The sequence below is a fragment of the Zeus faber genome (genome assembly GCF_960531495.2).
Source record: "Zeus faber genome assembly, chromosome: 14".
NCBI classification, from domain to species: Eukaryota; Metazoa; Chordata; class Actinopteri; order Zeiformes; family Zeidae; genus Zeus; species Zeus faber.
This window is the reverse complement of record NC_137200.1, coordinates 14,354,717-14,382,684: the sequence shown is the minus strand read 5'-3', so window position 1 is coordinate 14,382,684 and position 27,968 is coordinate 14,354,717. Positions and strand designations below refer to the sequence as shown.

Here is a 27,968-nt window from a genome sequence, read left to right as displayed (position 1 = left end):
TTGACAAAGAGAGCCTGAAAATATGTTGCTCCAAAACAGTGGCATTTGTGACCATATGACTGAATTAAAGATTCACTCTTGCATTGGAAAAAGACAGCAGCCATACTGTCTGCTATGTGAATAAATGACGTTTTACTTGTTTCGTTGTTGAGGAATTAAGATATTCATTTGGTGTGTTAAATTGAGGAACTGAAGAAGCACCATTGACTATTGTACAATGAATGGGATGGATTGTAACAGGTCAGGTAAATGCTGACAATGGCTTTCAAATCATTATTCATTGTGCCGCTGTTTAGGGTTCAAACACTGACATCCTGATGGAAACCCAGAGAGTGTGTCTGGAATCTGGACTGAGGGAGCCGCGCCAACTTACCAAGAAGTGCCTCAAAGAGGTTGCTTTGGAAAATCACCATCACTCGCTGAATGGCAGTTTTTAGCAGTTGCTCTTCTGGCTTCCTCAGTTTACAGCAGTACTCTTCCAAAAGCCCCAAGGCTCTGGTTGTGTCTAGAGGGGTATCAGATAAAGGTGTATTTAGTCAAATGTACTGTAGATTACCAGGAAAGCCTGCCGCATTCAAACGGTTAAAGTGTTCCAAGTGTTGAAATCATCACAAAAGGATTGCGCTGCTTGCTGCCGCTAAACCTGCGCAGATGACACAAAAACCGTCTAATTCAGAAAGCACCCACAAATGATGAAATGCAGCCCTACTGTAACTGCGCTGCCATGTAAATAGTGTCTCAGTGCGCCGGTGCTTTGTACACGTATTTAAATGAGGTATTATGTATAGATTCGGCACAAAATTGGCCCCTTCTATACAAATGAGCCTCACTGCAAAAAACATCCAATTCACACGGGCGCTAATAGCCACACGCAGTTAGCGTGACATTATTAGCGTCTGCAGTGAGCTAGCGGTAACTACGCAGCCAAAAAGAAAAAAAAGAAAAGGCAGCGGTGCCTCTGCTCCACGCGATCGTTGGGGTCTCCCCGTGTGTCGCGAGGGGGTGGGGCCCAGGACGCCCGGACGACTTCCATTCTTTTCAAATCCCAATCACCGCCAAGGGGGAGCTTGACGCAGATATGCAGGGATTATTTTCACATGGATTATTGCGATCAGATGCAAAACGAGCGCAAATTGCACTCAGCAGCAAAACTTTATGGCTGTGATTGCGCTGTCATGTCGTCAGCGCAATACCTTTTGCAAATCGTACACAAAGACGGCGGGCGCAATTGACGCGCAATTTATGGCGCTATCGGCAGCCGAGACTTGGAATCAAGTGATTTTGACAGCTCACAACAGTGGTCTTTAAATGTAGCCATACAAAAAAAGTCACTGAGCTATTCCATTCTGCTCCGATCAGCTTGGTGAGGAGTAGCAAAGTAGCAAATGTCAAACCATAATATGCTGTTGTAAACACTAGAATCTAAGGATCTAGGATCTACGATAGTTATAAACGAGCCCACTGCAGTCAAGTTTTCTTAATCCGCCAATTGTCCCCCAATTATTTGTAAGATGTCAGTAAAGTGAATATATATATAAAACCTCTTTATACAACTTACCTTTTTTTCTAACAGGCATGATTCTCATAAACCCCCGCTCGGGCTGAAGGTTCCGGTTCACTCCTCAGTTCATACCCAAAAAGTTCATTTTTATACGACAGCGGCCCAAGTTGGGAAAACGTGGAATATGACGTGTTAAAGTTCTACTGCGAGAGATGATTTAAAAAAATAAAAAAAATAAAAAAACAAGGCTTTGCATCGCTGCTCCTCACACCTCAGCAAAGCATCCTTTGGGCAAAGTGCCTCGCTACGTCAGAGTCATGGCCGTCCGCCTCACATGGAGATGAATCAATGGGTGGTGCACACAGCTGGAGACCCATGGGTGCAACGCCAGCCCGGAAAGTCGCCATCGTTGGCCGGAAAGTAGGCTGCAGCCGCTTCGGTGTTTGGGGAGTGTGCGCTGACAGGTGCAAGCCCGGCCTGAGTCGTGAGTCCGGCCGTTCCTGCTTGGTCCATGGTGGGAGAGCGGACGGCTCCGTGGGCCTTTCACCTCATCCACAGCCTGGGAACACGCCGACCGCGTTCACCTGAAATTTCAAAAGTCAAAACAGTGAAAGATTTTATTTTTGTTATACAGTCACTTAAAAAAAAGAATCGAATTGCACAATCCCCGTAGCCATCTCTTCAAAAATCACACAAAAAAAAATACGTTTTTCTGTGAACGTGTCCAACCACAATCCACCTGAAACAGTCATAACATTAAAGTTTTCCTTTTGCTGTCCCGTCACCCCCCCCCCCCCCCCCCCCCAAAAAAAAAACAAAACCAGATTCATTACATGGTGTTCCAGAGGCAACAAGGTGCGAAACGCATCCCCCTGAAAATGAACAAAACGGCCAATAAAACAAATCTGTTCTTCATGGCCCTTGTATGAAGAAAGGCATCACGCCGTTGCCAAATAGTGAGCCAGTTATCACGCTAGACAGACGGCGCCTCCCCAGCGCAGTGATACCTGCCTGCCAGCTGCGGGGGGAGGCGGGGTGTGGGATGGGATGGGATGGGATGGGATGGAGGGGGGAGGGGGGGGGGGGCCGCGGGACGCGTGGCTCTCCGTCTCCGTCTATTTTACATATTCCGTGTTACGTGTGCCGGTCGGAAATCCCCGCTGACCCCAAAAAACCGCATCCCCGCTCGGCCGCTCGATCCCCGCACCGCCGCCACATTCCCACTCGCGCCGTGGGGCCGCGGAGAGTGACGGCGTCACCAGCAGTTTTTAACTTACCTTAGCAACGGCGCACGGGGGCTGCTCCGCCTCTCGTCTGGTGAGCCGCCCCCCCGATTGACGGGACGCCTCGGCCAATCGCCGAGCGCGATGCCTCGTGGCGTCGGGCGGTTGAGCCAATGGGAAGCGAGGGACTGCGGGGTGGGGGTGGGGGTGGGAATGCTACGTTCCGTTGCGATTGGAACGCGGAAAAGTCAGAACTCCTACTTGGGTGGAGGGGGGGGGGGGGGGGGAGTGCAAGCGAAGGTAGTGGAGGTCGGGATTTCGGGGCAGGTCGCTGGGGCCCCGAGTTTACGCACCGTTAACGGTGAATACAGTTATCTTTGCCTGTTTTTTGTTTTTTTATTAATTTGGAAAACACACCCGACTTCGATCTAAACTCCTCCGTAACCGTACAAAATACACAAGAATGGCAAACAACCACAAATCCACCGCGGGCGAACGAAGATGTCCCGTTACCCCCCCCCCCCCCAACAAATGTAATGGGACACATTTAGCCGGGGAACGTCAAAGGGCCGGTTTCCCGCTTCCCCCTGAACGCAGCATTAGAGTTGAAACATGGCCCACGTGTTTTTAGTGTGTGGCTGCGCCCTGCACGGGAGCAGAAGGTGGTGCTGCTTGCGTTGTTTTCTTTCTGCAAACGACACCACAAGAACACCCGACGTCGGTTGGTAACACACAAGCAAGCATGTGCCCACTGAGGTGTCAATACACCGTCCGCGTGGCGCAAGGATGCGAGCGCCTCCATATACGTTGGCTGTCTCGTACCAATTATCATTTTTAAAATAGGATTTTTTTTTTCTTTAACTATTCACATTCAAAATGATTTATTACTGATAATCATGTATTATTGTGATTGTTGTCCGTCATCGTCTCACAATTTTGTTCGTCCAGGGCGAAACAAGCACCGCTCTGCCTCCTAGTGGTTATAACTATAGATATCGTTTCTTTATGGCGCTGCTTTGCACTTTAGGTTGCTGCTGAACCTACTGAACCTAGATGTTGACTTGTGACGTAAGATCCTTGAGACCGTCCTCCGAGAACCTCCCTGCTTCTTGGTGGCGGACGAAAGCAGGGCGTCCGAGATCAATCTTGCACAAAGGCAAACCTTGTTCGACGTGCAGAGGAGTACACAACCATTAGTCATAGTCTTCATTTTCACTGTTACACTGGTGACACACAGCTGTGTGCACCCACCTAGCCAAACTCTGATCTCTCGAAACCTAGTGTGCCATTGTGATATATAAAAAAAAAAAAGGGGGGGACGTCTGAGAGGTTTTTCCATTGAAATCCTGACTAAATTGAGCTGCCAATTGTTGGAGCATTCAAACACAGGCATTCCCCTTGAGGGGTTAACCCAGTGTTTTGATGGTTGCACCATGTTACACAGCCTCATCGTTTAAAATCTTGGCGTTACTTTCCACTCCTCATTCACGTTCCAGCCCCACATAAAGAACAAATAGTAAAGATGGCATTGCGCCATGTCCGTAACAATGCCCTAAGCCATCCTGTTACCAATGACCAATGCTGAAACCTTAATACACGCGTTTGTGTCAGCAGGACTTGACGGCTGTGCTGTCAAAATGTCATTCTGCAGTTTGGCAAAGTCAGCCACCAGAGCTCTCTGACTGGTTCAAAAATGCTGCAGCAAAAATACTGAACAAAACTAGGAAATTTGACCATATTACGCCCTCCCTAGCTCGATGATGTCGGGGGCGTGTTCGACGACACCATCACAGAAATGTGGCAGGTACCGTCATGGTGCTGCTGTCTCCTTTTAAACATAGAATGCATATGATGGGTGAAAAATGTCCTGGGCTTTATTTTTCAAACACACGTATTTTAATCATCTAAAATTCAAGGAAGAGGCGTTTTGATCATATGAATTTAAAGTTTCACTAAATATGAACTATTAAAAATACATGGCATAATAGCACTGATTCTATACGATATGCATTCTAGATGGGGTCAAATTGCCTATGCAGAATTTTTTATTTTCACTTGTATTTATTTATATATTTATTTCATATTATGCAAAAAAAATAAATTTGGCTTTAACATCTGCCCTCCTTTGTAAGTCTCAGTCGTGGAACATCAAACTAAAAAATAAATACTATGACAGCAGGATTTTCGTCAAACTCATTCTCAATCCTGTTTTATTTAGATGAGTTCTAATCGCCTGTAATGAGCTGAAGCAGATGAAACCTTTTCACCTGGCCTGATGTATGACCCGTACTTGTGGTACCGCCTGTATGACCCCCCCCCCCCCCCCCCATTACTGTATTTTATCACTCATACCCTTTCATACAGGCCTATTCTTAATCGTTTCATGTTATTTCCAAAATACCCCTTTACGATCTACCTGTTTAAACAAATACAATTACAGCTACATCATACATTTAATCAGTGTATTTGACATGTTTTCATTAATATTGGATGCTATCTCTTGAAGACAAATTTTTCCATATTATCAGATTTATATTCAAAGGTGTATAAGTGAACACTGGTGTATTTATCACACCGCTGCCTGAAATGCCATTAGGGTTTTCACAAAACCTGTGCAGACCCTCTTTCGTTGGTCCCAAATGTGGGGAAAAAAGCTATTTGAGTGTTATATGAACGTGTAGTCTAAGAATAATGTATACATTTGTATGAAAAGGGCCAACAATCAGGTAGGAAAGTATATACTATTACTTTATGTACAACATATGTAGTCTTTTATTTTCCTTTTGCATATAGGGAAGGAATCCCTCCGTTTATCGGAGCCATTGTTTTGGCTTAATTAACATTAATGTATTGTTTATTGAACAGTTTACCATGATGCACATAACAGAACAAATTATCAATGATCATCAATCAATCAACAATATCTTAATTGTGAATTTAATTAATTTTTCAATATGTTCAGGGTCTTATTCTGTCCTCATTTTGTATTGTTTTTGGTGTATGCGTGTTGAACACTTTTTCTGTGACGGGACAATAAATATGGACCTGTGAACATTTAATCCTGTGTGTGAGTAAACTCTAGTGCTATGCTAGTCAGTAATCATAAAACACCATTCACTTGGTGATTGATTCACGTAACAATATGGACATTGCACAATACAGTTCATAAAGAAACCCACCCTCGTCTTAGTTTCAACAATTCCATAAACCTTCACACTTCAATACGTTTTGCCGAATTTCATTTTGACATGCTTTTTGCGATCGCAAACATCCTCAGAGGTAAGATGTCCTCCACCCATTCTCCGTTAGACTGCATCATCCTCTCCCACAACTTTGCCTCGGGTGTCGTTGAATCCATCCAAGCTACTTCTGCCCCATAACTTTTACCTGCACACATAGGTACGGGAAATAACATTATTGCATTCTCTAGTTGAACTCAAATAAAGCTGGACAAGTTTACAGTAAGGTCAAAGGCACCTCACCTGTTCCCAGACCTAGTCTGAGGCCGCCGATGTAGTGGTTACTCAGCCGGTCATGATCCCAGATTGTGATCTCGGCGCAGGCCTCCCGGAGGTCCTCTGGTCGGAAGCCGTTGTACACCATGGTGTGATTGAACATTGGGTTGGCGGTCCGCTTCACCACTCGGGTCTTCTGACGACTCCGCTTGCTCGTGTCGGGGAGGACAGTGCTGCAGCAGTCGGGGGGAAAGCAATAATTTCATGAAGTGGCACATTTTAGCACATGGTTAACATGGCCTTCAGGCCTTCATTTTGAAAATAACTTTCCTATTAGTAGGCGCCATTTTGCAATGTGTAACTCTGCCATGCCACAAGGGGGAACGATTCCTACCATTTCACAAACGGGTCAATGATGACCCCTCGGACCGGTGGAAGGTTCTTGCAGTCTTTCACCCAGATCTGAACCTCACCGGTCGCCGTTGTAGAGGTTCTCTTGCCTGTTGAAAAAACGTGATATTACTGGATCTGCACCCACACGCAATGCGTCACGTGCCAGGCCATATGCCCAAACCCGCTCTCTGAGTTGAAAGTTCAAAGTGTGTTATTTTTCAAGTGTACAGTACAACACAAGGTCATTCGGTACAATGAAATTCTTGGGGCATGACAGGCAACAACTGCGTAGTGGGCATAAACGATAAAATCCCAAGGCAAATATAAGGAGGAAATACATTTTTTAAAATAAAATAAGAGTCGAATATAAAAAAAAAAGAAAGAGTCGAGTTACAAATACGGGCAGCAGTCGCAGTGTATGTACATAAAATTAAAATAAGGAAATAATCCCAAAACGGAAACTAAAAATTGGAACATTGTAGCAGTTCCAACTGCTACTGGTCTGCAAATGGTTTCACTGCATGGAGTGAGTTTTCAATTTAGACTCTGCTCATCCATGGTGCCCCGATGGTGGAAGGAGCTCTCTATGCTCTGCAGAGACACTCACCCTGCAAGAAACACCTGAAGATCCTGCTCTTTCAGGAACACCAGAACACCTGATCCTATCTTGGCTATGACTGACTATTCCAGGTTTTGTAGATGTTGACAGGTTTTAAGTTGTTGTATTGACATAATGCACTAACAACATATGAGTACTTATCATATTGCACTAACATACCAAAAAAAAAAAAAGACTAATAACAGCTTTTCTTCTGATTCCTTACAGCGTCTTGCACTTGTATCTGGTTGAATTTAGAAACAGGAGCTCATGCACTTAAATTTGAGGTTGCTTCAATGGTCGATGTATGCTTTGATTGTTTCTAGCTTCTCGTGTAAGTCACTTTGGACAAAAGTGTCTGCTAAATTAATAAATGTAAATATTAATTAGGACTAACAGTAAACCTAAAAAAAAAGGGAGAGCAAACAAAGACAGGAGGAGTTATCTTACTGTGGGACATCTGCAGCAGGAAGCGCAAGGCTATTCTCATCTCTCCCCTGTTTTCTATCAGTTGGGAGAGCGAGGCAGACAGTGTTGATTTCTGCTCCGACACCTACAGGGAAATTTGTAAGAGTTGAGTAGCCGTTGACCCGTAAAAAGCCTTTGACTACTTAAAAGACTGATCACCTCACCCTGGGTTTCAGTGCATGGTCAATTATCTGTGTGTTGTTGTAGTCCCAGTCTGACAAATCCAAATCCACCTCGCCAAGGAAACTATTCCTTCTGAAGGTGTCGTTGTGCCACACAGAGATGTTCAGCTTTTGTGTCTTCAACACCTCCATCAATATTTTAAACTGTAAAAGAGGTCAGGAGCAATACCAATAGCCAAGAAAAAAAAAGATTGGAAGTAATCTAATAATATTAACAATTCCATATGAATTTTTACCCTGAGGACTTCGCTGTAGCTGGGGTTCAAGGTCTTCTTTTTGATACTGGTCTTTCTCTTTCCCAACTTTGTTTTGTCAGGGAGCAGGTAGCATTTAACATACCTGAAAAGGTTTGTTTTGTATGTAATTTGTATGTTTTCATATATATATATATATATATATATATATATAGTATATTGAAACAAATAGAAAATCTGCCTCAGCAGCACATTTCTATCACCTGTGAAGTATATAAAATACTATTGCTTTTATACAGTAGTGTAGTATAAATTAGAACATTTAACATTTAAATCATATTTACTGAGCACCTACGGGTCAGAGCGGTTCTTCTTGGGGTCAGCCACAGCCAGGTCCCGACATTGGACCACAAAGATTTGGAATTCGCCCAACTTCTGGACATAATTGACAGCGAGCTGGATGGTGCCCTGGACCTCAATGTCCCCAAAGTCTGCATTGTAAATGCTGCTCACACTACCGCTGACCTTTAAGTTTATTAGCAAAACAAAAATAGAGTTGTTGAAAGTACTTTGGATTTCGTGCACAATATAATGTGATTTATTATCAATAATAATAAAAGTAAATGGAAGAAATGGAAATTATATATAAAAAAGAAATGTCCATGAGCTAGGATGTAAGTCATTCCGTTTGAATATTATAAATGATTTTGCTCAGTTTATCTGAAAAGGCTGTTTTGTCTAGATAGTCAGCAGAATATAATAACAAAAGTTTGCTGAATAGGCACTCAAATTGAAATGTTTCTCAGGAGAAGCAGACACGTGTGTCTGTCAGGTCAAGGTTAGGCCAGGATAACCAAATTGGACAAATCCTCAGATGTAACTATAGATTTATTTGTGTATGTATCATATCGACTTGACATATTGCTTCCTCTGAAGTTGTGTGCAGACATACAGAGGACATGGAGGCCATGCCAGAGGAGAGGCTCATGTTGCTCTCAGAGGGACTGTCACTGTCCATCTGAAAGGAAAATAAATCAGATAAGATAAGACTTTATCAATCAAACAGTTTAAATGGGTCCTATAGGCAGGACGCAGACAAATAACGGCTTAGAGATTGGTGGTATCCCCCTAAGATGGCAATATATGGAAGAATTTGATTATTTACCTCTTGTTCCTGAAGGGCTGGCACTGATGCACTCATATTTTTCATCTGCTCCAAGTAAGAGGGACCAGAAGACGTTGGCGATGAAGACACTGGTGAAGAAAAATATGCAATTTATGGTCTAAATTATTTCTAATCACAAATGTCAATATTTTTTGCTTGGAAGTATTGTGACTGGTCACCACAGAATGTTAGGATCACATATTTACCATCATCCACACTTAGATTTAGCTGTCCTCTGGAGCTATTAGAGCTATCTTTGTTCTTTTCTTCTTCTAAAAGGAATCAGTCATGACAAAATGTCCTTTGTATAACACATAAATACATTGTATAATAATAATATTAATACAAACTACTATACGAGATTGATTTGCAACATTTCCCATTATTATAATGCGCTGATCCATTTCATATGAACTTTTACTTGCGTGTGACACCAGATTCTCCAGACTTTTGGATGAGGGCATGAGCCTTTGTTTCAATGTTGACCTCAGAGGGATAGACGCATCGTCATGACCTGCCACAGATGAAAAACAATCAACTCTGGGAGAAACACACTTCATGTTTAAGTCGCACTGAATCAAATCTGTTGCACTACATTGGAAAGGAGAGCAGTTTTATCATGCTCCAACCTTCATTTAAAATTGCTACCAAGTGGAGAATACTTATTATAAGAAGCTTAAAGATGGAGAAAAGCTCAAATTATGATACCAAAGACACAAGGTCATTCGTTAAGCCTAAAGCAGTTTGAGTGATTTCACTTTGCCTTGGTCAAGGTGAAAATCATTGTAAACCTGCACCAGGATTAGTGGCTTAACAAAATACTGGAAGTTCTAAACTGAAAAACTGAACTTTTACAATGTAATTCAGCCCAATAAAACAACGATTGATTACTAGTAAAGGCAAACCACCATTTTAGAATCATTCAGAGCTTACTTTCAAACTCCCTTGTTAGTTGAAAGTCTTCTATCGTTATGTTAAGTTACTGTATGGTCCACCTTTGAAACGTACATTCAGCAATGCAGCAAGCAGGAAAGGCAAAGTCAGTGAACTACTACAATTAACCAAAAATAAACACATCAGAACCGAAAAGTGAAGACCAAAGATTCTTAAAGGGAATGAATTTGCCTCAGATGTCCAACATACAAACACATTATCAATTCCGCTCAACCGGTTGTTAGTGTGTTAGCCCCAAAACTGTAGTGATTCAAAAACTGCTTTCCTTGACGATCCCATTGATATGGTTGACATGATTTGGCATCACTAAGAAAACCATGAACTGGAGTTTCACTTCTATGTTAAATCGAGAAGGAACGTGGGAGAAGAGAGAATTGAAAAGCTCACTGCCTGAACTTGCCCGAGATTGAGACCTGGCTTGGGTTGTTGGAACAGGGGTCGCAGGGGCTGAAATGTTGACATTTGGCTCTCCAGCAGCTTCCTCTTGGTTAAATGGAGGAAGGTGTGCCTTCTCGGGTGCTCCCAGATAGTATTGATAATCTTGAGGGACAAATGATCTAGCAAAATGGGTTCCCAACACCTCTGATGAATCGCCTAGTCTTGGTTCCGATTCTGAAGCTTTTTTGTATTGTCGAACGATGGGTGTGTTTTGGTTGCTTTGCTGTGGTTTTGCTGTCGTCGCTTGCTCAAGATCCTCAAGGGTTAGCACTGGAGTACCAGAGATAATTCCAGTGCTATTTCTGATGTCTATCCATCCTGGTTGTTTTGCTTCAGGCAGTGAAGTTTTTTTCTGCCTGGCTGCCGGTGTTGGCCTCACCAACTCGCTTCTTGGATCCTTAGTCTTCAGGGCAAAGTCAATGGGAAAGGTTTTCAAGGGAGAACCCTTTGGACTAGAGGATTCTCTAGGTAAGACCTTGGGGTGGCATGTCTTGGATGGGCTCCTCCAGAGTTCATCGTCGGATGAGTCTCTTGATCTTGGAGATTGGGATCTAGAAGGACCGAGTGATCTCTCTTGAGAGAATAAGACCTCCCTTTTAATGTCAAATTGGTTTTCCTCTGGTTTCTCTGCAGTCCCGATAGTGGCATCACTCTTTGACTGTGAATTGCCTGAACTCCTACTGACGAAACCCTTTACAGTCATGGGTTTAATGATTGATACACCAGACTTGCTTTCGTTGTCAGAGCTTTGGGCCTCCTCCTCCTTGATACTTAAAGGCTTTTTCAGGTCAGAATAAGAAGGGACTACTTGGCTATTGAGGTGAGAATTTCCCAAGCGGAATTGTATCGGAGCCCTAGCGCTTCCAACAATTATCCTTGGACCTGTGAACTCTTTTTCCCAGAAACTCTTTAGGTTGGTTATTTTGATGGGCTGGTTCCCGTCTGGAAGGGACTGGGTAGGAAGTGGAATTAGACTATCCCCCTGTTGCAGGTCATTGTGGCAGGACAGAGAGGTGTGTAAGGACGTAGCGACACTGTCTTGTGACGGTAATTCTGTTACTGAACCTGCTGAAGAGTCATCTGTCTCATCACTTATGAGGATTGGACTTGCTCTGTATGTGCCATCTTGTTTGGGTGAATCCAACAAGAGGTTTCCTTCAATCTTTTGAATGTCCTTGTCATTCGACTGCGCTTTGCTTTCCTGCGCTTTGTTTTCCTCCGCTTCATTGCGCTCTGTCCATTCCATACGAAGGGTATTTCTGCTTTCCACATTTGGCGCCGGCTGACCATTGTGTGAGTCGTCTGTTTCTGCCTGGGTGCTGTTTTCATTAATTGCTTGGTCTCTCGTAAAGATTACTTTTGGACCACTGTTTCCTTTCTCCCAGAATGCTTTTAGGTTGGATAATCTCTGAGGACATTTTGAAACTCTGTCTTTGCTTTCTATTGGCTCCTGTTGGTAATCTGATCCTGAACTTAATGAACTCATGAGGTCTTTAAAATTAGTGTTCTGTAAAGCTGTGAGCTGCAATGTTCGGACCTCTATCGGTGCAGGGGTTTTAGTTTCTTCTTTGACTGCAGTAACATTGATTTGATTGTCCCCTGAAGTATTGTCAGCATATTCAGAGGTTTGGAGTATTATGGCATTGTCGTCTAATTCTTCCTCTGTTGGCCGTTTCTCCTTATGTGAACCCACTAATTCAGCGCTTTTCTCCTTTGCCCCACTTCTTCTGAATATTCCAAGCAGCCTTTTTTTGGACACTGGGGAAACACTATGGAAGGGCTTCTTTGAGCTGTAATTCGTCAATGGCTTGGTATCTGAAGCAGCCTCAACAGAAATGTCATGTTTGTTCCTGTTTTTCCCAGGAAGCCATGCTTGTGGCATGGTGGCGTCTTCAAAGCCCACAATGCCTTTGATTCCTTTCGCCTTTGACTGGCCATCCTCTTCATCACCTGTCTCCAGGCGAGGGCGCTTACCTGATTCTTGCTGAGCTGAATGAAGCTTGGACCCTTGAGGACTAAGGGACTCATCATGATCCTGCTCACATAGATCTGTAAAAGAAGTGAACAGGTCTTAGAATTTATGAAACTTTTTACTTATTACTAAAGCAAAAATATGACTTCCAAATAAAGTAGAACATTTGCACCAAGCTGTCATTTGACACAATAAAATTAAGTTCCAATATGGGACGCTCCATAGGAATGCCTCAAAACTCCTTGAACACAGGCAACCCACAAACGCACATCAGGTACTGCGTGTACCTGATTGGATGAGGTGCTATTTAATGGGCTGTCCTTCGTTTATGTCTCTGTGGAAAAGCATGGTGGCTTGTTTGGAAATAATTATCTTATTTTACCTTAACAGTCCAATAAAATGTTGGAGATATTTGTTGTTGAAAATAAACTGACACGACAAATGAAAATCTGGATTCATTCCAGATCTACGACAGCTATTTGAAAAGTTTCTCTACGATATTTGGGAGTTTCAAGTGGTGTCATGTCAATGGGCTGAAAGTTGTCAAGATCACTACTTCAGTCCATTGGATGCAATCACTGCTCATAGAATGGATTGCTCCTCTGTTTGCACCGTCAATGATTGAAAAGCATTGAAATGACAGATCTTGTGTAAAAGCCCCCTAACGGTTAACATTGTCATACATAGTACATGAGCTACTTTTGGATGTCATAGCTCTTTAATTTTTCTCCACTACTAATGTATAGCCTATCAATCTAACCTAGATGTAATTATTTTTGTAAATAAAAACAAACTCAAGAACTGCGAACAGTAAATAACGCCACTAAATCTGCATTCGAATTACATATCTGAATTCAATTCAGATTATTACTACTACTACTACCAAAAATGATAACATTTCCATAATCAAACATGCCTCAAATAAAGCAGTTTTCTTGTTTGTATTATTCCTTTTTAAAGCTTCATACAGCTTTCAACAAAAAACAGAAGCAAAAGCCACAAATTTCAGTCTAGTATGCCCCAAATCTGCAAGAAGAAGCTGTCCCTTATTACCTTGCCATTAATCTATCTCCACATAAAATCAGGTCCATGCAATGAACATGCATAAATAAGTGGTTCAATGCAATATCGTATCGTATATTCATATTTCTTTTTGGAAAACTTGGCAAATTAGTACAATTGCGCGCAGATTTCCTCCATTCATGCTTAAGTTAAGTGGTTACTCGTTTTTTAGTTTTATTACTTGATTGACTGACTCGATTCTTACCACCAGGGCTTTGGTGTGGGCCATCGTTTTGCTTTTGGTCATTTATCCCACTTTCACAGCTCAAACCATCTTCACCTATATCCAAGTCTCTCGGTGTAGGTAAAGGCTCGCAGAGGCCCACAACAGTGTCCTTTATTTTTGCAAAGTCATTGTTGTTCTCCTCTTCTGTGGCATTGACAGAATCCACATCCAGTAAGCCGTGCTCTCCCAGTTCCTTCCCGTCCTGCCATTGCTCACCACTCCGGCCAGCTGCGGAGAACCTCACCTGCTTCCTGTCTAGCCAGTCCAGGGACTCTTTGGCATTGTCAGTCTTAACCGGGGAGTCCAGGCCTGTTGCTTCCTGGGGGGCAAGACGGGATGAAAGGGAATCTGTGGAGCTGGAGTTTGGCATGTGCTTGAGGATGCCCCTCGGTGCTGCCGAATTAGTGTGTCCACCTGGGGAACCTTCCGCATCTATCAGAGAGTCCTGGGATGTATCAACTACTCTTGTCGTTATTGGCATAGGCAGGGCTATGGATTCACTTGCCCCACCTGGGCTTTCTTCATGGCATTCCCCTTTTGACATGGTGAAGTCAAATGAGGGCGAAGGCTCTGAAACGAAGAAAGGGAAAACGAAAGAGAGAAAGCAAATTTGATAAACCTTAACATTACTTTTCTAAATACATACATTAGATATTATTTCAGCTCCATTCTCCCCCTGAGAACTGAGCCGATTGATTGTACAGGAAACTGCTCCTACACCCCCAGAAGAACTGGACTGGCCCCAGCCCATGGGCCAGCCCAGAAAATATGTAAAAAGAATGTCACTTCTGAAGCTCATTTGATGAAATTAGATCCCTTGATGGTTTCTTTTATTATAAAAAAAAATATGGTGGGTTGTTTTTTTTGTGGCATAATGTTGCTGTGTTGGCATTTGGTAGTCAGAAGTAACTTGTGCTCACTTGTCTGTGATGATGCGTTTCCTGGTTCTGTGTTGATTGTGTAAAGCGCCTGGACAGCCACGGCATGTCTTTACTGGTTTATCTCGAGCAGAGTGATACGCACTGTTGGAAGCCTGTAATTCTGATTGCAGGCATGTTGCTTTGCATTTTGTGCACGACATAGAAATGGTGTAAGGTGTTATTACAGTGTGTCTGTGGGAGGTCAGCGGTTCCCATCGCCAATTGCAGGGGGTCTGCTGCAAAATTATATATACTGTATATTATTTATTTTACCATTCATTTATTTCTTGGTTTCAGCCAGAGACTCATTTGGTAACCTGGCCTTGCTATAAAAAAAAGTTTGGAAACCCTTGTAGTAGATAACATCACTAATAACAGCCTACATGCATTTGTGTATACCATTTTAATTTATAAATGTAGAAAAATAAATTGTAACTTAGATTTTTGACTATAGAGGTGATTTTGATCTCTTAATTTACCTTCCTCTGTGGCACTTTGGGATTTTCTATGAAAAGAATGACGTGAGGGTGAATAAAAATGCACTGTAGATGCTTATTTTCAAGCTCAGCTGGAGGAATAGTGACAGCCATAGCTGCTGAAAAAAAAACTTTTTCACATCTTCTGAGAAATATTTTCAGCAGACACAAGTCACGCAGCAAAGATTAAGGCCTTGGAATGTCCGTCTGCTTAATCCCGTGGCAGCCTGCTGTATTTTCATATCCCTTCATTTTGACAGGGGCCCCTGGGAAAATCTCCTCAATGGTCCCTACTCATTGGCTCATTACTGAGTTAATGCATGAAAACACACTCACTCTGAAACACAGACTGAGGCAGAACTGTGATAGTAACCTTGAATATAACAGTAATATCCCATACACAAGATCAATACAATCCCAAACACAAACTTTTTATTTTAACTGAAGAAAGTGCAAATTTTGTTCTTCATTTTATTATTATTATTATTATTATTATTATTATTGTTATTATTAGGCAAAAAATACAAAGTTAGAGGGTCTAAAAACAAAAAAACATGAAATATGATAAATCAGTAGGATTCGGATAGTGCATTGGTTAGAAAGGAAAATGTTAAGTGCTTGAAACTGCCATGCAGTAACTGTTCATGCCAGCATTTTGTCAACATGCAAGCCAGCAGCAACTGAAGTAGCGAGAGTCCCCGTCCCCAACACCCACGTTCCAATGGGGTCGGTGTAATAATAACACTTACACTTGGTTCGTACCAAAAACGCTCTGTCAAGTTGTCCACTCCCATCACAACACACACACACACACACACACACACACACACACACACACACACACACACACACACACACACACGCAAACACACGCACACACACACAGCAACACACGGTTGAGGTCAAACAAAGGTAAGATAGACACTGTTGCACTCAAAGAATAAGCTGGAATTTTTGTTTTTCACTGCTGAAAACTCACCCTCACTGGGTGCCTGTTCTGCTTCCATGGGTTCAACCCCCACCTGGCCACGCTCTCCTTTGGGGGCGTGGGTCGGTGGGCGCTCGCTGTTGAAGGGATTCCATCTTTGCTTCAGCGAAAAAAATAAAAGGAGGGCGAAGATGAGGATACGTTGACAACATTTTCTCCCACATAGCAATGGTTTGGGTCATTATCTTATTTGCGCTAAACTTGGCTATTTTGGTGATTTTTGTGACGCAATCCTACCTTTGTCGGGGACTGTACCATTGGTTTCGGTATCACTTGCGGAATCTCACAAGGACTCAAGCTTTGACCCCTTTGGGAAACCAACAAAGACACAGAATACAAATTTGTTCTGACACTTTGTCACTTCAAAAGTTTTTTTTTTCCTCATGCATTGTAACCTAATCGAAAAACCTGAACGTTGCAGCCAAGTGCGCACATTTTGGTCAAGGGTCATTCGAAAATTATAATCACATTAGCGACACAATGACTGTTCTCTTGTGTACTTTTGCTGACCGGTAATTGGCTCGTTTCTGTCCAAAGAATTAACGCCCCACCCAGTGTACACAAGGGAAGTCAATCCCGCTTTAGAAAACCAAAACATGCTACAGAATTTTCGCCTCATTTTTGTGCGATTGTTTGGCCAGGCCCCAGGAGCTGTGGAAAACAACAGCATGTGAGACCCTGACCTTCCAAGAGGATTACTGAGAAACTTGGTTGAGTATCGATTTACCCAACGGTTTGCTCCACTCCATTTACCAACTGCACATACACAAATGTGGCAGTTCCGCCTGCCACATGTACCCCAAGTGGTGTTTCCAGGGCCCTCCGAAATAGAGAGACAGGCAGAGATGTTGCAGACACACCAGTTTATTGTAGAGAGTGGCAAGATGTAACAAGCCGGGAGCAGATGGGCACATGTCACAACAGAGTGTGTGTGTGTGTGTGTGTGTGTGTGTGTGTGTGTGTGTGTGTGTGTGTGTGTGTGTGTGTGTGTGTGTGTGTGTGTGTGTGTGTGTGTGTGTGTGTGTGTGTGTGTGTGTGTGTGTGTGTGTGTGTGTGATTTATCTGTTGCTCGTTGATTGCTCGGACGAACAACAGGCGTACAGCCACCTCAGAAATACAATTCAAATCACATCAAAGTTTAGGTGCAAAGTCAAGTTGAAAGTGATTGCGAGACCAGTCTGTGAAATGAGCATCATCACAACAATGCACTGACTGTTGCAGTGCACTGCAGACAGACACAGATTTAGAATAATGTCATAAAGCTGTGGAAATTTCTCGGTGCAAACAATCTGCTTTGTCTAAATGACTCCCTAGCAAGTCATCAGCCAAATTCAAAAATGTAATTCACTTTTGGAGAGCAAGTGGGGAAACTCCCTTTCAAAATAACATCTTGCAAGTAAGAAATGTGAGGAGCTTTTGTGGATCTTGACAGGGAAAGATCTGTCCTTTCAGGAAATCAGTGGCCGATGGTTTTGGCTGGCACGTGCTACGCAACCCTGTACCTGTACACTCAGACGTTAATCAAGCATAAAGCCTAAATACATTGGCTCTGGACAATATGCAAATATGTAATGTGCTCTGAAGCCATGCAACAGAACAGGTGCCGTTTACTTACTTACAGTCACATGACTCTTCTGTGTTTTACTTCATTATGTGTAGTTTGTGGAAATTAACAATATTTTTCAAACCATTTAAGAGGCTCATTGGAATTTTTGGGGCACATACTGTATTTGACATATAATGTCATTTGGCTACAGGTCTACAACATACAAACCAATTGATGCTGCTTCAGTGATCTATGATTATACTAACAAGATGGATTTGGTGAATGGTCGAATAGTGCGCCCTCTATTTTCGGCAATTTGTGTATATTTGGCAATTTTTGTTTAAACTTTACTTTTTGATTCTAGTTTATTTTATTATTATTTTATTTTTCATTTTTACCCATTACCCATCATTTTTGCCATTTATACCCGGTGGAATAAACTCATTCTGATTCACATAAAGGTATGGAACAGTATGGAAATTTTAGTAGCTGGCAACACTTGGGGTGCCTGAGTCCAAAACAGCGGCAAACACAAACTGGGAGACATTTTGTTGAGGGCGTGCATGCTGCTCACCTTTCCCTCGGCTCCGTGCATGCCTGAATGAGACCGCAGAGTTCAGGTGGGATGTAGACGTCCTGGTTGTCGCTACTCACAAAGCTCTGCTTCTCAGGCAGAATCTGAGATAGCTCCACTAGAACACATACAGAATATAATAATAATACTAATAATAATAATAATAATAATAATATATATAGCTGCGGGCAGCAATACACCAGTCCAGTTTAGTCGTTTTATAGGTATGTATTACAGTTTTCCGGGTTCTGTGAAACACAGCACAAGTTAATCGACGTGCACTCACATCACATGTTGTTCTTCTGATGTTCAGTTTAAATATCGCTGAAGAATGGTGTTTGAAGAATTACATTCATTAAGAATTCCTGGATGATTCGGTGATGCAAGTTTTTCAGAGTCGTGGTGACACACAGAACTACCACAAATCGATACACTTGTTTGTCTCTGTGGAAGGAAATCACTCCGTGTGGAAGTTCCCAAGTCCAAGGCGATACACACACATGTTCACTGGGGATGTAACGATATAAAATTTCACAGTACAGTATCTACCAAAATAATGCGGTGTACGGTATTTCAAGGTATTAATGCCCTTTGTTTTCTGTATATTCAATTTGTAAATATTTTATATTAAAAAGAAAGACACACAGTAACGCCTCTGCGGCACAGCCCGGAAAGACACTTGTCAGGCTCTCAAATTCGCAGGAAAGGCGAAATTAGCCACATGTATATCAAAATCGGACTTATTTGTAAAGTTGAAGATGTGAGCTTTAATTTACAACATGTTGGCGCTGCGCGGTAACAGACAGCCAAATGCTGAAATAATCCATTCAATGAGTAAATCCCCGAGGCGCATTCCGCCATGTTTGTTTACACTTGCTCCCATACGCGCGCAAGCAATGTAAAGCCGTAAACAAAAAAAACCCGGAAAAACAGGGTTGTATCAAAATACAATGTCTTCATTTACCAAAAGACCAAAGAAATAAAATATCAGTCGAACAGCCCCGCAGACATCAACCAGGTAAGATGGTACATAAACACACACATACACGCCGGAGTTTGTAATCTCTAACCACTACAGGGTGATGGAGTCTACACCACGCACCAAGCACGACGCGAATGAACATTCAGAACCGCAACCTGCACATTTATAGCAAAGTGGATGATGATGTCACAACCTGTAAATCTGTAAATCTGGTCTCGTTCTATTTGTTTTCGAACTTTGGCGTGAAGCACAAACCTTCAGCTACTTTGGGTCAGATTTTGTCGGTTCGAGCCGAACCGCAACCTGCACATTTGTAGTACATAGTATGATGACATCACGAAGAGTCTTACTGTAAAACTCATCTCATTCCATTCGTTTTCGAAAACCGGTGTGTCAGTGACTTTAGGGTTCCGGCTATTGTGGGTCAAATTTTGTTGTTGTTTTTTTCACAGATTTCTGCTCCGTATGTGGATTGATTTGGATGAAACTTGAACTACTAGATGTTTACGACGTCCCGGTTCTAATTCATAGCTTCTGTGAGCTGGACCCCTTATAATAATAATAATAACTATAATAATAATAATTATAATAATAATAATTATTAGAATAATAATATAGCTTCAGACAGCAATGAATAGGGTCCAGGTAAGTCAGTGTGACGGGTGTGATAAAACGATGTTGTGTCCCTATTCACAACACTGAAGAATTAATTAAGGTTTATGTCATAACTAACTACAATTCAAGATGACATATAACCGGGGCTTGATACCATGTGTGATATCGAGTTCACATTTTGTTACATTTGTTAAAAAGAAACAAACAGGAAAAATCTGAACTGATAGGATGGGAAAGCCAGGAGTGCTCCTCTCAAAACAACAACAAGATGGCAAGCTACAGATGGAATAATAGAAAACTGGGAAAGACAACAGCATGAAGAACTTAGGAAGTGTTATTAAAGTTCTTATTCCTACTTTCAGAGGCATTTGATTTTGACAGAAGAACACGAAGCACTGATTGAACATTAAGACCGACTTAGACGGCAGATAAATATTCAAGACCTCTCTGTAGGAAATTTAACGGTAAAAGACAATCTCAATTATTTACAAATCCGCAGGTGATGATGTAACATTCCATTCAACCAGGGTAATAGAAGCTCAACTAATAACTCAAATGCTGAGACTGAAGTTAGTTTTGCTTCCGTCCCGCAGGAAATCACTCAGGGATAGGTGGGGGGGCGGGGGGAGTCAACCTTGCAATGCTCACCTACGGAGTGGGCACCTCCCTTCAGTGATACTTCACTAAAGGCCTACAGCATCTCAAGAAGTTGAGTGTGGGTTGAAGGTTGTGTTTTTTAGTGACTGTGAGGGAGATATTGCGAGATGCCGGATGAACTTACAGATGGTGAGTGGTTTCTGTCTGGACCTCATGGACGCCTTGATGATGTCCGAGCCATGGATGCGGTCCTGATGGCGCAGCAACTTGGTCTCGTAGAACCATTCCCCCGTCAGGTACTTCAGCAGACCCTTGTCTTTCACAGCCCTCTGGAGGTTTCTGCCGTGGGCGCAGACACACTCGGGCTCACACTCGCAACGACGTCCGTATTACGCACCACCTTGTTAGTCACACTCTCAAGAATTGGTCATGTTATTTTCCTTCTCCATAAACGCTGCCATGTATTATATCCCACAAGATTGGATTTTGTAAATTCAAGTGTGGATTTATCTTAATTAGGAGGGGACGAAAAACAAATGCTTAGTTTACATTGCAATACAAATATAGGTTATTATTAAAGAAGGGTCAACGGACAATCCAGCAGAAGTCACAGAAGGACCTGAAATTACCTGAACTCGTTACTGTGGGGGAATGGGGTACATTTCGTCTAATATGGGTCCTCATGTAGTTTGATACCCTCTGGTTTCTAATGTCCTCATGTAGTGTTAGAGACTTTGCAGGTTATCCAATCGACTTTATACACAAGACTCAAAAAGGTAAGTTCGGGTAAGTTTAATTGAGAATGATTTAAATGTATATTTAATACAACACAGACAATTAATAATTTCACATAATTATAGAACATATAGAATCATGATTGTGGCACCGCCCCCTGCGGGCTTCTGCGCGAGCGCCTCTGTGTTGATTACGTACATTTTTGTATTTTTAGAGCTTATTGTGCTTAATCTCCGGGTGCGTTGCAATGATATTTCACTGCATATATGTATGAACGTATGTATATGTATTTGACAAATAAACCTCTTGAATCTTGAATCTTGAATCTTAAAAATGTTAGCCTTGGGCAGACGTAGGCATGCAGACGTAGTGATGCATAAGTGTTTGTTCTACAAAGTGTATAGTCAAGCTAAGAGAAGAGGGGTTGTTCCTTAGTTGCACACCACTTAGCGTGGGCAGCACCTCTTTGGTAAACACAGTGGAAGCTTGTAGTCTTAGGAAATAAAAGTTTAGGCAGCTTCTATCCAAACAGCGCACCACTATCTTGCTTTCTGATTGGATTACACTGCAGCGAGAAACGGTTCTCAGCAAACTCTATAACCTGCTGTGCACGCATAGCGGATCCTCAGTCCTTATAACCAAAGAACACAGACGCCTACAGTACAGTTAAAAGCAGCAATTGTGTACAAAAAACAGAAAATGAACAGCTTATTAATTATTTGCATAATATGCCCTTCTGGATTGAAGAAAGTGAAGAGGCTAGTATTTATGTATGTACAGTATGATCTTCATGTTAACGGTCCACATAAAGATTCCTCGGGACCGCATCTACGAGGTTTACATATAGATTTACAAAATTCACAACTTATAGTACATTCGAAGTAACTTACTTGATGCGCTCCTCCTCGGCCTTCTTGAGATCCGCATCTCGTTTCAGGACGGCCAGAATAGTCTCCTGCTCCTCATCCGTCAAGAAACTCAGGTCGATCATGGTGGCACAGTAGCTCGGCGACACTCACCGTGTCTTCGTCGGACTGAGGGTCGGCAGGGGGTGTCAAGGTTAAACACAATCACTGCCAGTCCCGGAAAGAACAAGTCGGTTGTTTACATGCACTTGAACAGTGGCACTTTTCTGTCTTCGAACCAATCGATCATCTTGTGCCCCTTCCGTGGTCATTCATAGAAACTTTATCTGGCTGAGGATGTTCTCTGTGCTTCTATCGGCGTTACTCATGGCAGCTGTGTTTGTCCCTTTGTGAAAACCATAATAACCCCCTGAAAGTAAGAGCAACACGAAGAGGGAATGAACATGTGTATTAACCAAGAAATTGTTTGAATTCAAGGTCTTTAAATGCTTTCGGAGATCAAGGAAACCGTGACGGGGCTGGAGTATTTGTATATTTGTTCGTAGCTCTTTGGTGCTTCTTTGGTGCATGGCAACAAAGTTGGTGCGGTTCGTCAATAGCCCATATAATTTAAAAGACTTTGTGTTGAAGTATTTGTTTTACTTCTGACAGTTCAGATCTCCATATTAGCTTTTGACCACATTGTTATTATTTAATATGACCACTCCTTTCTGACAGGACATACTGTGATGATTACACAGACTAGAATATTGACATTGTGAGACACTCATAACTTTCTTTGCCGTCCTCCTCCTCTCCTCTTGTCTCGTCTCCAACTGGCTCTGATCCCTGGCCTCGCAAATACAAACGCCCCCACTCTCAGGGACGCCAGAGGAACGGAGTAACAAGTCATCCCAAAACCACTGGATAGTGAAGGAGTCTACAGTTCAAACTCTATTTAAACCACATTTTATCCATGAGGCAAAAATATACAGTATGTTTAAGGTTTTTATGAGGTTGTTTCTGCGTGGCAAATCCACCTAGAGCTTCTTGTATCAAATATGCTCTCCTGTCCATCTCACCTCAAGTCTCTTCAGTGCTACTTTGGGTGTTGGGAAAATAATCCTTTTTGGCAACTTTGGGGAAAGTTCATTATAATAGATTCAAACACGCTTGTGGCATCACTGCCACCAAGGAATGCCTACATGTTCTAACAATGTCCCAAGTAACGACGTACTGTATATCCCTTATCAACAACACACTCAGGTTGACTTGTGCTAAAAAAGTGTATTTTTTGTTGCTGATCACGGTCATGAGATTCCAGGGCAAGTAAGTGGAGTCCTCTTTCCTTAAGAAAGGAATGTCGTCAGTCCTGATTTATAGAAGGATAACACACTGACTGAATAATTTCCTGGTTGTTACCAACTACACAAGTAGACTGAGTGAAGTAGACTATTAACACAGACATCAGAAGAATTCGCTCATTGTTTTACAAAATAAAAAAAGTTTTGTTTTGAGGAATGCCAACATTGGAGAATGAGTGACTTATGTCATAGATTTTTCCTTCAATATAACACAGAGAAAACAATGAAATTGCTCCAGTGAGTGAGGAGCAGACGGAAGTATAGTGTTGCACTGAAACAGAGCACTTTCTCTTTAAAACCTTCCTGAATCAATGAATATTTCAATAATGAAAACGTTTTTAACAGGGTTTTATTATACTGTAGTGCAAGGCTATAATAAACAGACTTTACAAACAGGGCCATAAAAAACAAGATAGATAGATATAGATGGATAGATAGATGGATAGATGGATAGATAGATGGAAACACTCACCTCACCCACCCATGCTGTAATGCAGAACGACAAATGCTCAGTCAAACCCCGAGTTGGGATAAAGGAGTGAGAGCAGGAGAAAAGGGGCGGAACTCCAGGCAGTGAACTGCTATGGAACCATATTTGGAAAACAAAGTTTAAAAAAGAGCTGAACTACAGTCTCAATCCGATTCTTTTTAAATCTTTTTAGATTACTTTTTAAAGGAAAATCAAACCTCATCAACCAATTATATATAACTGTGAGCAGTCATTTTTGTTGTTAACATGGTGATTAAAGTATGATCCACAATTCGTTTTGGAAGGTGTAATTCATACCTGAGATGGTCTGTTTTGGCGCATGAGTTCTCATCTGACACAGACAACCTCTTTCGAGCAGCAGAGGGAATAGAGTCTGATCCCAACGTGCTTTGAGCACACAACTGTCTGATCTGGAGTCAAACTCGCCACTGTTGCGCCACTGTACTGTCCTCAAAGTTCGATGTTGAGGAGTGTGACATGTGACGCTAATATCCAGCTATTACATCACATGAGGCCTATGTCATGTAGTAAAGAACTGTGTATATCTGTATATCATACCATACCAATAACAAACACTGTCATTTACTATAATTGGATGAAAAACGTGCGTGCTGATGAATTTTCCGTTTAAAAGTAATCAGAGGAAAAAAAACTTCCATCTGACTCTGATTTAGTCTGTAGTTCAAGTCGTTTTTTAGACACATTTTAACACGCAGATATGTAGCTCCCGAGATTCAGAAACCCCACAGATTGGTTACTCCACAGATTAATAGCTCCACAGATTAGTAACCACACAGATTAATAACTCCACCGAGTGGTAATTCCACAGATTAGTAACCCCACAGATAAGTAACCCCACAAATTATAAATAAATATAATAAATCGGCAGAGTGGTAACCCCACAGATGAGTAACTTCACAGATTACTAACACCAAAAAGAAGTAACCCAACAGATTAGTAACCCCAAGATTAATAGCTCTACGGAGTAGTAACTCCACAGATTAGTAACAACAAAGATCAGTAAACCCAAAGATATGTAACCCCACAGATTAGAAACTCGACAGAGTAGTAACACCAAAGATAAGTAACTCCACAGATTAGAAACTCGACAGAGTAGTAACTCCACAGATTAGTAACACCAAAGATAAGTAACCCCACAGATTAGTAATCCCACAGATGACTAACTCCACAGATTAGTAATGCCACAGATAAGTAACCCCATAGATATATAACCCCACGGATTAGTTACCCCACAAATTAGTAACCCCACAGATTAATTACCCCACAGATTAGTAATTCCACAGATTAGTAACACAATAGATAAGAAACCACACAGATTAGTAGCTCCATAGAGTTATAACTCCACATATTAGTAACCCCGCAGATATGTAAATCCACAGATATGTAACCCCACAGATATGTACCCCCACACATGAGTAACCCCACAGATATTTTTCAGTATGATATATGTGTATGAACAGTACAGTACTGCATTATATCGACCTCTAATGATATCATAGCCGGACATTAGTGTCAAATGTCACAGTGCTCAAAATCCAACTTTCAGGACAGAGTCGTGATCTTGTGGCGCAACGGTAGCGCGTCTGACTCCAGATCAGAAGGTTACGTGTTCAAATCATGTCGAGGTCAATCTTTGTTCTCGCTGCTCCTTGAAAGACAAAGGTTTTGCTCTCTAAGAACACCTCAAGTTATTACATTACATTACATATTACATTTAGTCATTTAGCAGACGCTTTTATCCAAAGCGACTTACAATTATTCAAACACCGACGGACGCAGCCATCAGGAGCAATTAGGGGTTAAGTGTCTTGCTCAAGGACACTACAGCATGCTAGCAGGAGGAGCCTGGGATCGAACCAGCAACCTTTGGATTACTAGACGACCAGCTCTACCTCCTGAGCTACCATCCCCTGTTATCATCTCAGATGAACAAAGCTGTGGAGATCATCATACATTTATTACCATGCTAATTATAAACACCATCACTTACTAAATGTTGAGGACATAAGTGTGTGTTGATGTCTGTTCTCCCATTTAAAGGTAGTCATGGGGAAAAAAAATTCAATTGGTTTAAGTCTGTACTTCAGCTCCCCTTTAATACACAATATTAACCCCAAACTTGTAACTCCACGGATAAGTGACACCAAAGATAACCCCACAGAGTAGGAACTCCACAGATTAATCGCAAAACAGATTAGTAACCCCACAGATTAGTGTAGTTTCTTGATAAATTTGATGTGTTGATGAAAAAGGAGTAACCACTGACGCGAGTAAAATAATCGATTTATTACAAACAAACAGCATCAGACCAGACTTGCCGAGGACGTCCAGGAGAGAACCGAGCCAGATGGATTCTCTGTTGAATGAAACTCAGGCGGGCTCTTTTATGCTTGCCCAAAGACAACGTTGCCATTTGGTTCCCCTACATAGGTCACAGGTCACATTTCACCTCCCTTATCACCGGGACCCCTGGTGATGTGCTCTCTCTCTCGGGACCCCTGGCACCGTCTCTTAGTAATTATCTTATACGATGTGGCTGTCTTGGGACGCCACACATTCCAAGACACCTCATTAGTAACCCCACAGATTAGTAACCACACAGATTAGTAACTCCATCGATTAATAACTCCACAGATAGGCAACCCCACAGATTAGTTACTCCACTGATTAATCACTCCACCGAGTGGTACCCTCACAGATAAGTAACTCCACATATTAGTAATCCCACAGAAATGTAACCCCACAAATATGTACCCCACACATGAGTAACCCCACAGATATTTTTCAGTATGATATATGTGTATAAACATTACAGTACTGCATTATATCAAACTCCAATAATATCATAGCCGGACAATACTGTCACGGTGCTCAAAATCAAACTTTCCACACAAAGCAGGGATCTTGTGGCGCAAGGGTAGCGCGTCTGACTCCAAATCAGAAGGTTACGTGTTCAAATCATGTCGAGATCAATCTCTGTTCTCTCTGCTGCTTTAAAGACAAAGTTTAGCTCTCCAAGAACACCTAAAGATATCATGTCAGATAAACAAAGCTGTGGAGAGCATCATACATTAATCACCATGCTAATAATAAACACCATCACTTACCATAATAAAAGCGTGTGTTGATGTCTGTTCCACCTTTAAAAAGTTGTCATCGGGAAAAAACTTCCAATTCAAGATTTTTATTTGTCACATACATATACATACTTTCATACATATATGCAGTGAAATGTAATCAATTGGATTAAGTCTGTACTTCATCTCCCTTTTATACACAATATTAACCCCAAACTCTTAACTCCACATATATGACACCAAAGATGACCCCATAGAGTAGGAACTCCCCAAATTAGTAACACTAAAGATAAGTAACACCACAGATTAGTCGCTCTACAGGGTAGTGACTCCACAGATTAGTAATCCCACAGATAACTAACTCCACAGATTAGTCACACCACAGAAAAGTAACCCCACAGATGATAAGTAACCTTTACTTTCATCTTTCTTTTTTCTTTTGCAGCTTCGAACCATGTCTGTCCCTCCTTTATGAACAGCTGCAGAATGCCAAGTTCCGTTTGTCTTTTGTCTGTGCGTCTCTTTCCTCTTTTTCCTTTCTTTTGATTTACTTTATATGTGGACACAAGCACTTGCATTGTTTTAAAAACATCCGGGTTAAGAGTTCCTTCAGCTGGCCATGGTTGTTCAATGTCAGGTAAAAGTAAAGTAAAGAAAAGAAAAATGAAAAGGTAGCAGAAAAATTCATGGAGAAGATTAATGCACCCTTCACACATACAGCATCAGTAAAGAAGCCCCCGCCTTATGAGAAGGAGGTGAAGTTCACTGATGTTTATCCCCAGCTCCTAGTGATGACAACAGAGGGCAACTATCTCTTCAAAGATGAGGATGAGCAAATAATAAAGATGGGCAAGGCTACAACAACCATAAAGATGTATCCAAGCTCCAACAGTACCAAGAGAAGGAA

At 41.9% G+C, this 27,968-nt stretch overlaps 2 protein-coding genes across 5 annotated transcripts in view; both read right to left on the bottom strand.

Moving 5' to 3' along the window:
• Window positions 1-1,577, bottom strand: part of dlg2 (discs, large homolog 2) — a gene marked incomplete at both ends in the record, with an annotated part of 158,453 nt that extends 156,876 nt beyond the window's left edge. For both annotated transcript variants that reach the window (XM_080013293.1, XM_080013294.1), the window contains 2 exons: window positions 374-505; window positions 1,559-1,577. In XM_080013293.1, coding sequence (XP_079869419.1) covers window positions 374-505; window positions 1,559-1,577 — 151 coding nt within the window. The remainder of the gene's footprint in view (window positions 1-373; window positions 506-1,558) is intronic.
• A 3,531-nt stretch (window positions 1,578-5,108) lies between these two features.
• sytl2a (synaptotagmin-like 2a) lies at window positions 5,109-23,964 on the bottom strand. 3 transcript variants are annotated; one of them, XM_080013894.1, is made up of 18 exons: window positions 22,155-22,521; window positions 20,714-20,868; window positions 18,336-18,453; window positions 16,453-16,522; window positions 16,207-16,315; window positions 13,811-14,401; window positions 12,546-12,620; window positions 9,601-9,693; window positions 9,386-9,451; window positions 9,180-9,268; window positions 8,967-9,032; window positions 8,370-8,539; window positions 8,057-8,159; window positions 7,803-7,964; window positions 7,621-7,723; window positions 6,574-6,679; window positions 6,207-6,412; window positions 5,109-6,111 (listed from the first exon to the last, which is right to left on the bottom strand). In XM_080013894.1, exons 1-18 carry the CDS (start codon window positions 22,253-22,255, stop codon window positions 5,963-5,965), a joined length of 2,532 nt encoding a protein of 843 aa, XP_079870020.1. In that variant the 5' UTR covers window positions 22,256-22,521; the 3' UTR covers window positions 5,109-5,962. The 3 variants fall into 3 exon arrangements, 2 of the variants coding, with proteins under 2 accessions (XP_079870020.1, XP_079870021.1); XM_080013895.1 differs by lacking the exons at window positions 12,546-12,620; window positions 13,811-14,401; XR_013844495.1 differs by lacking the exons at window positions 5,109-6,111; window positions 6,207-6,412; window positions 6,574-6,679; ... (4 more) ...; window positions 8,967-9,032; window positions 9,180-9,268 and adding an exon at window positions 23,946-23,964 and having other exon boundaries at window positions 9,412-9,451; window positions 9,601-12,620; window positions 22,155-22,298.
• Between the last annotated feature and the right edge of the window lie 4,004 nt (window positions 23,965-27,968).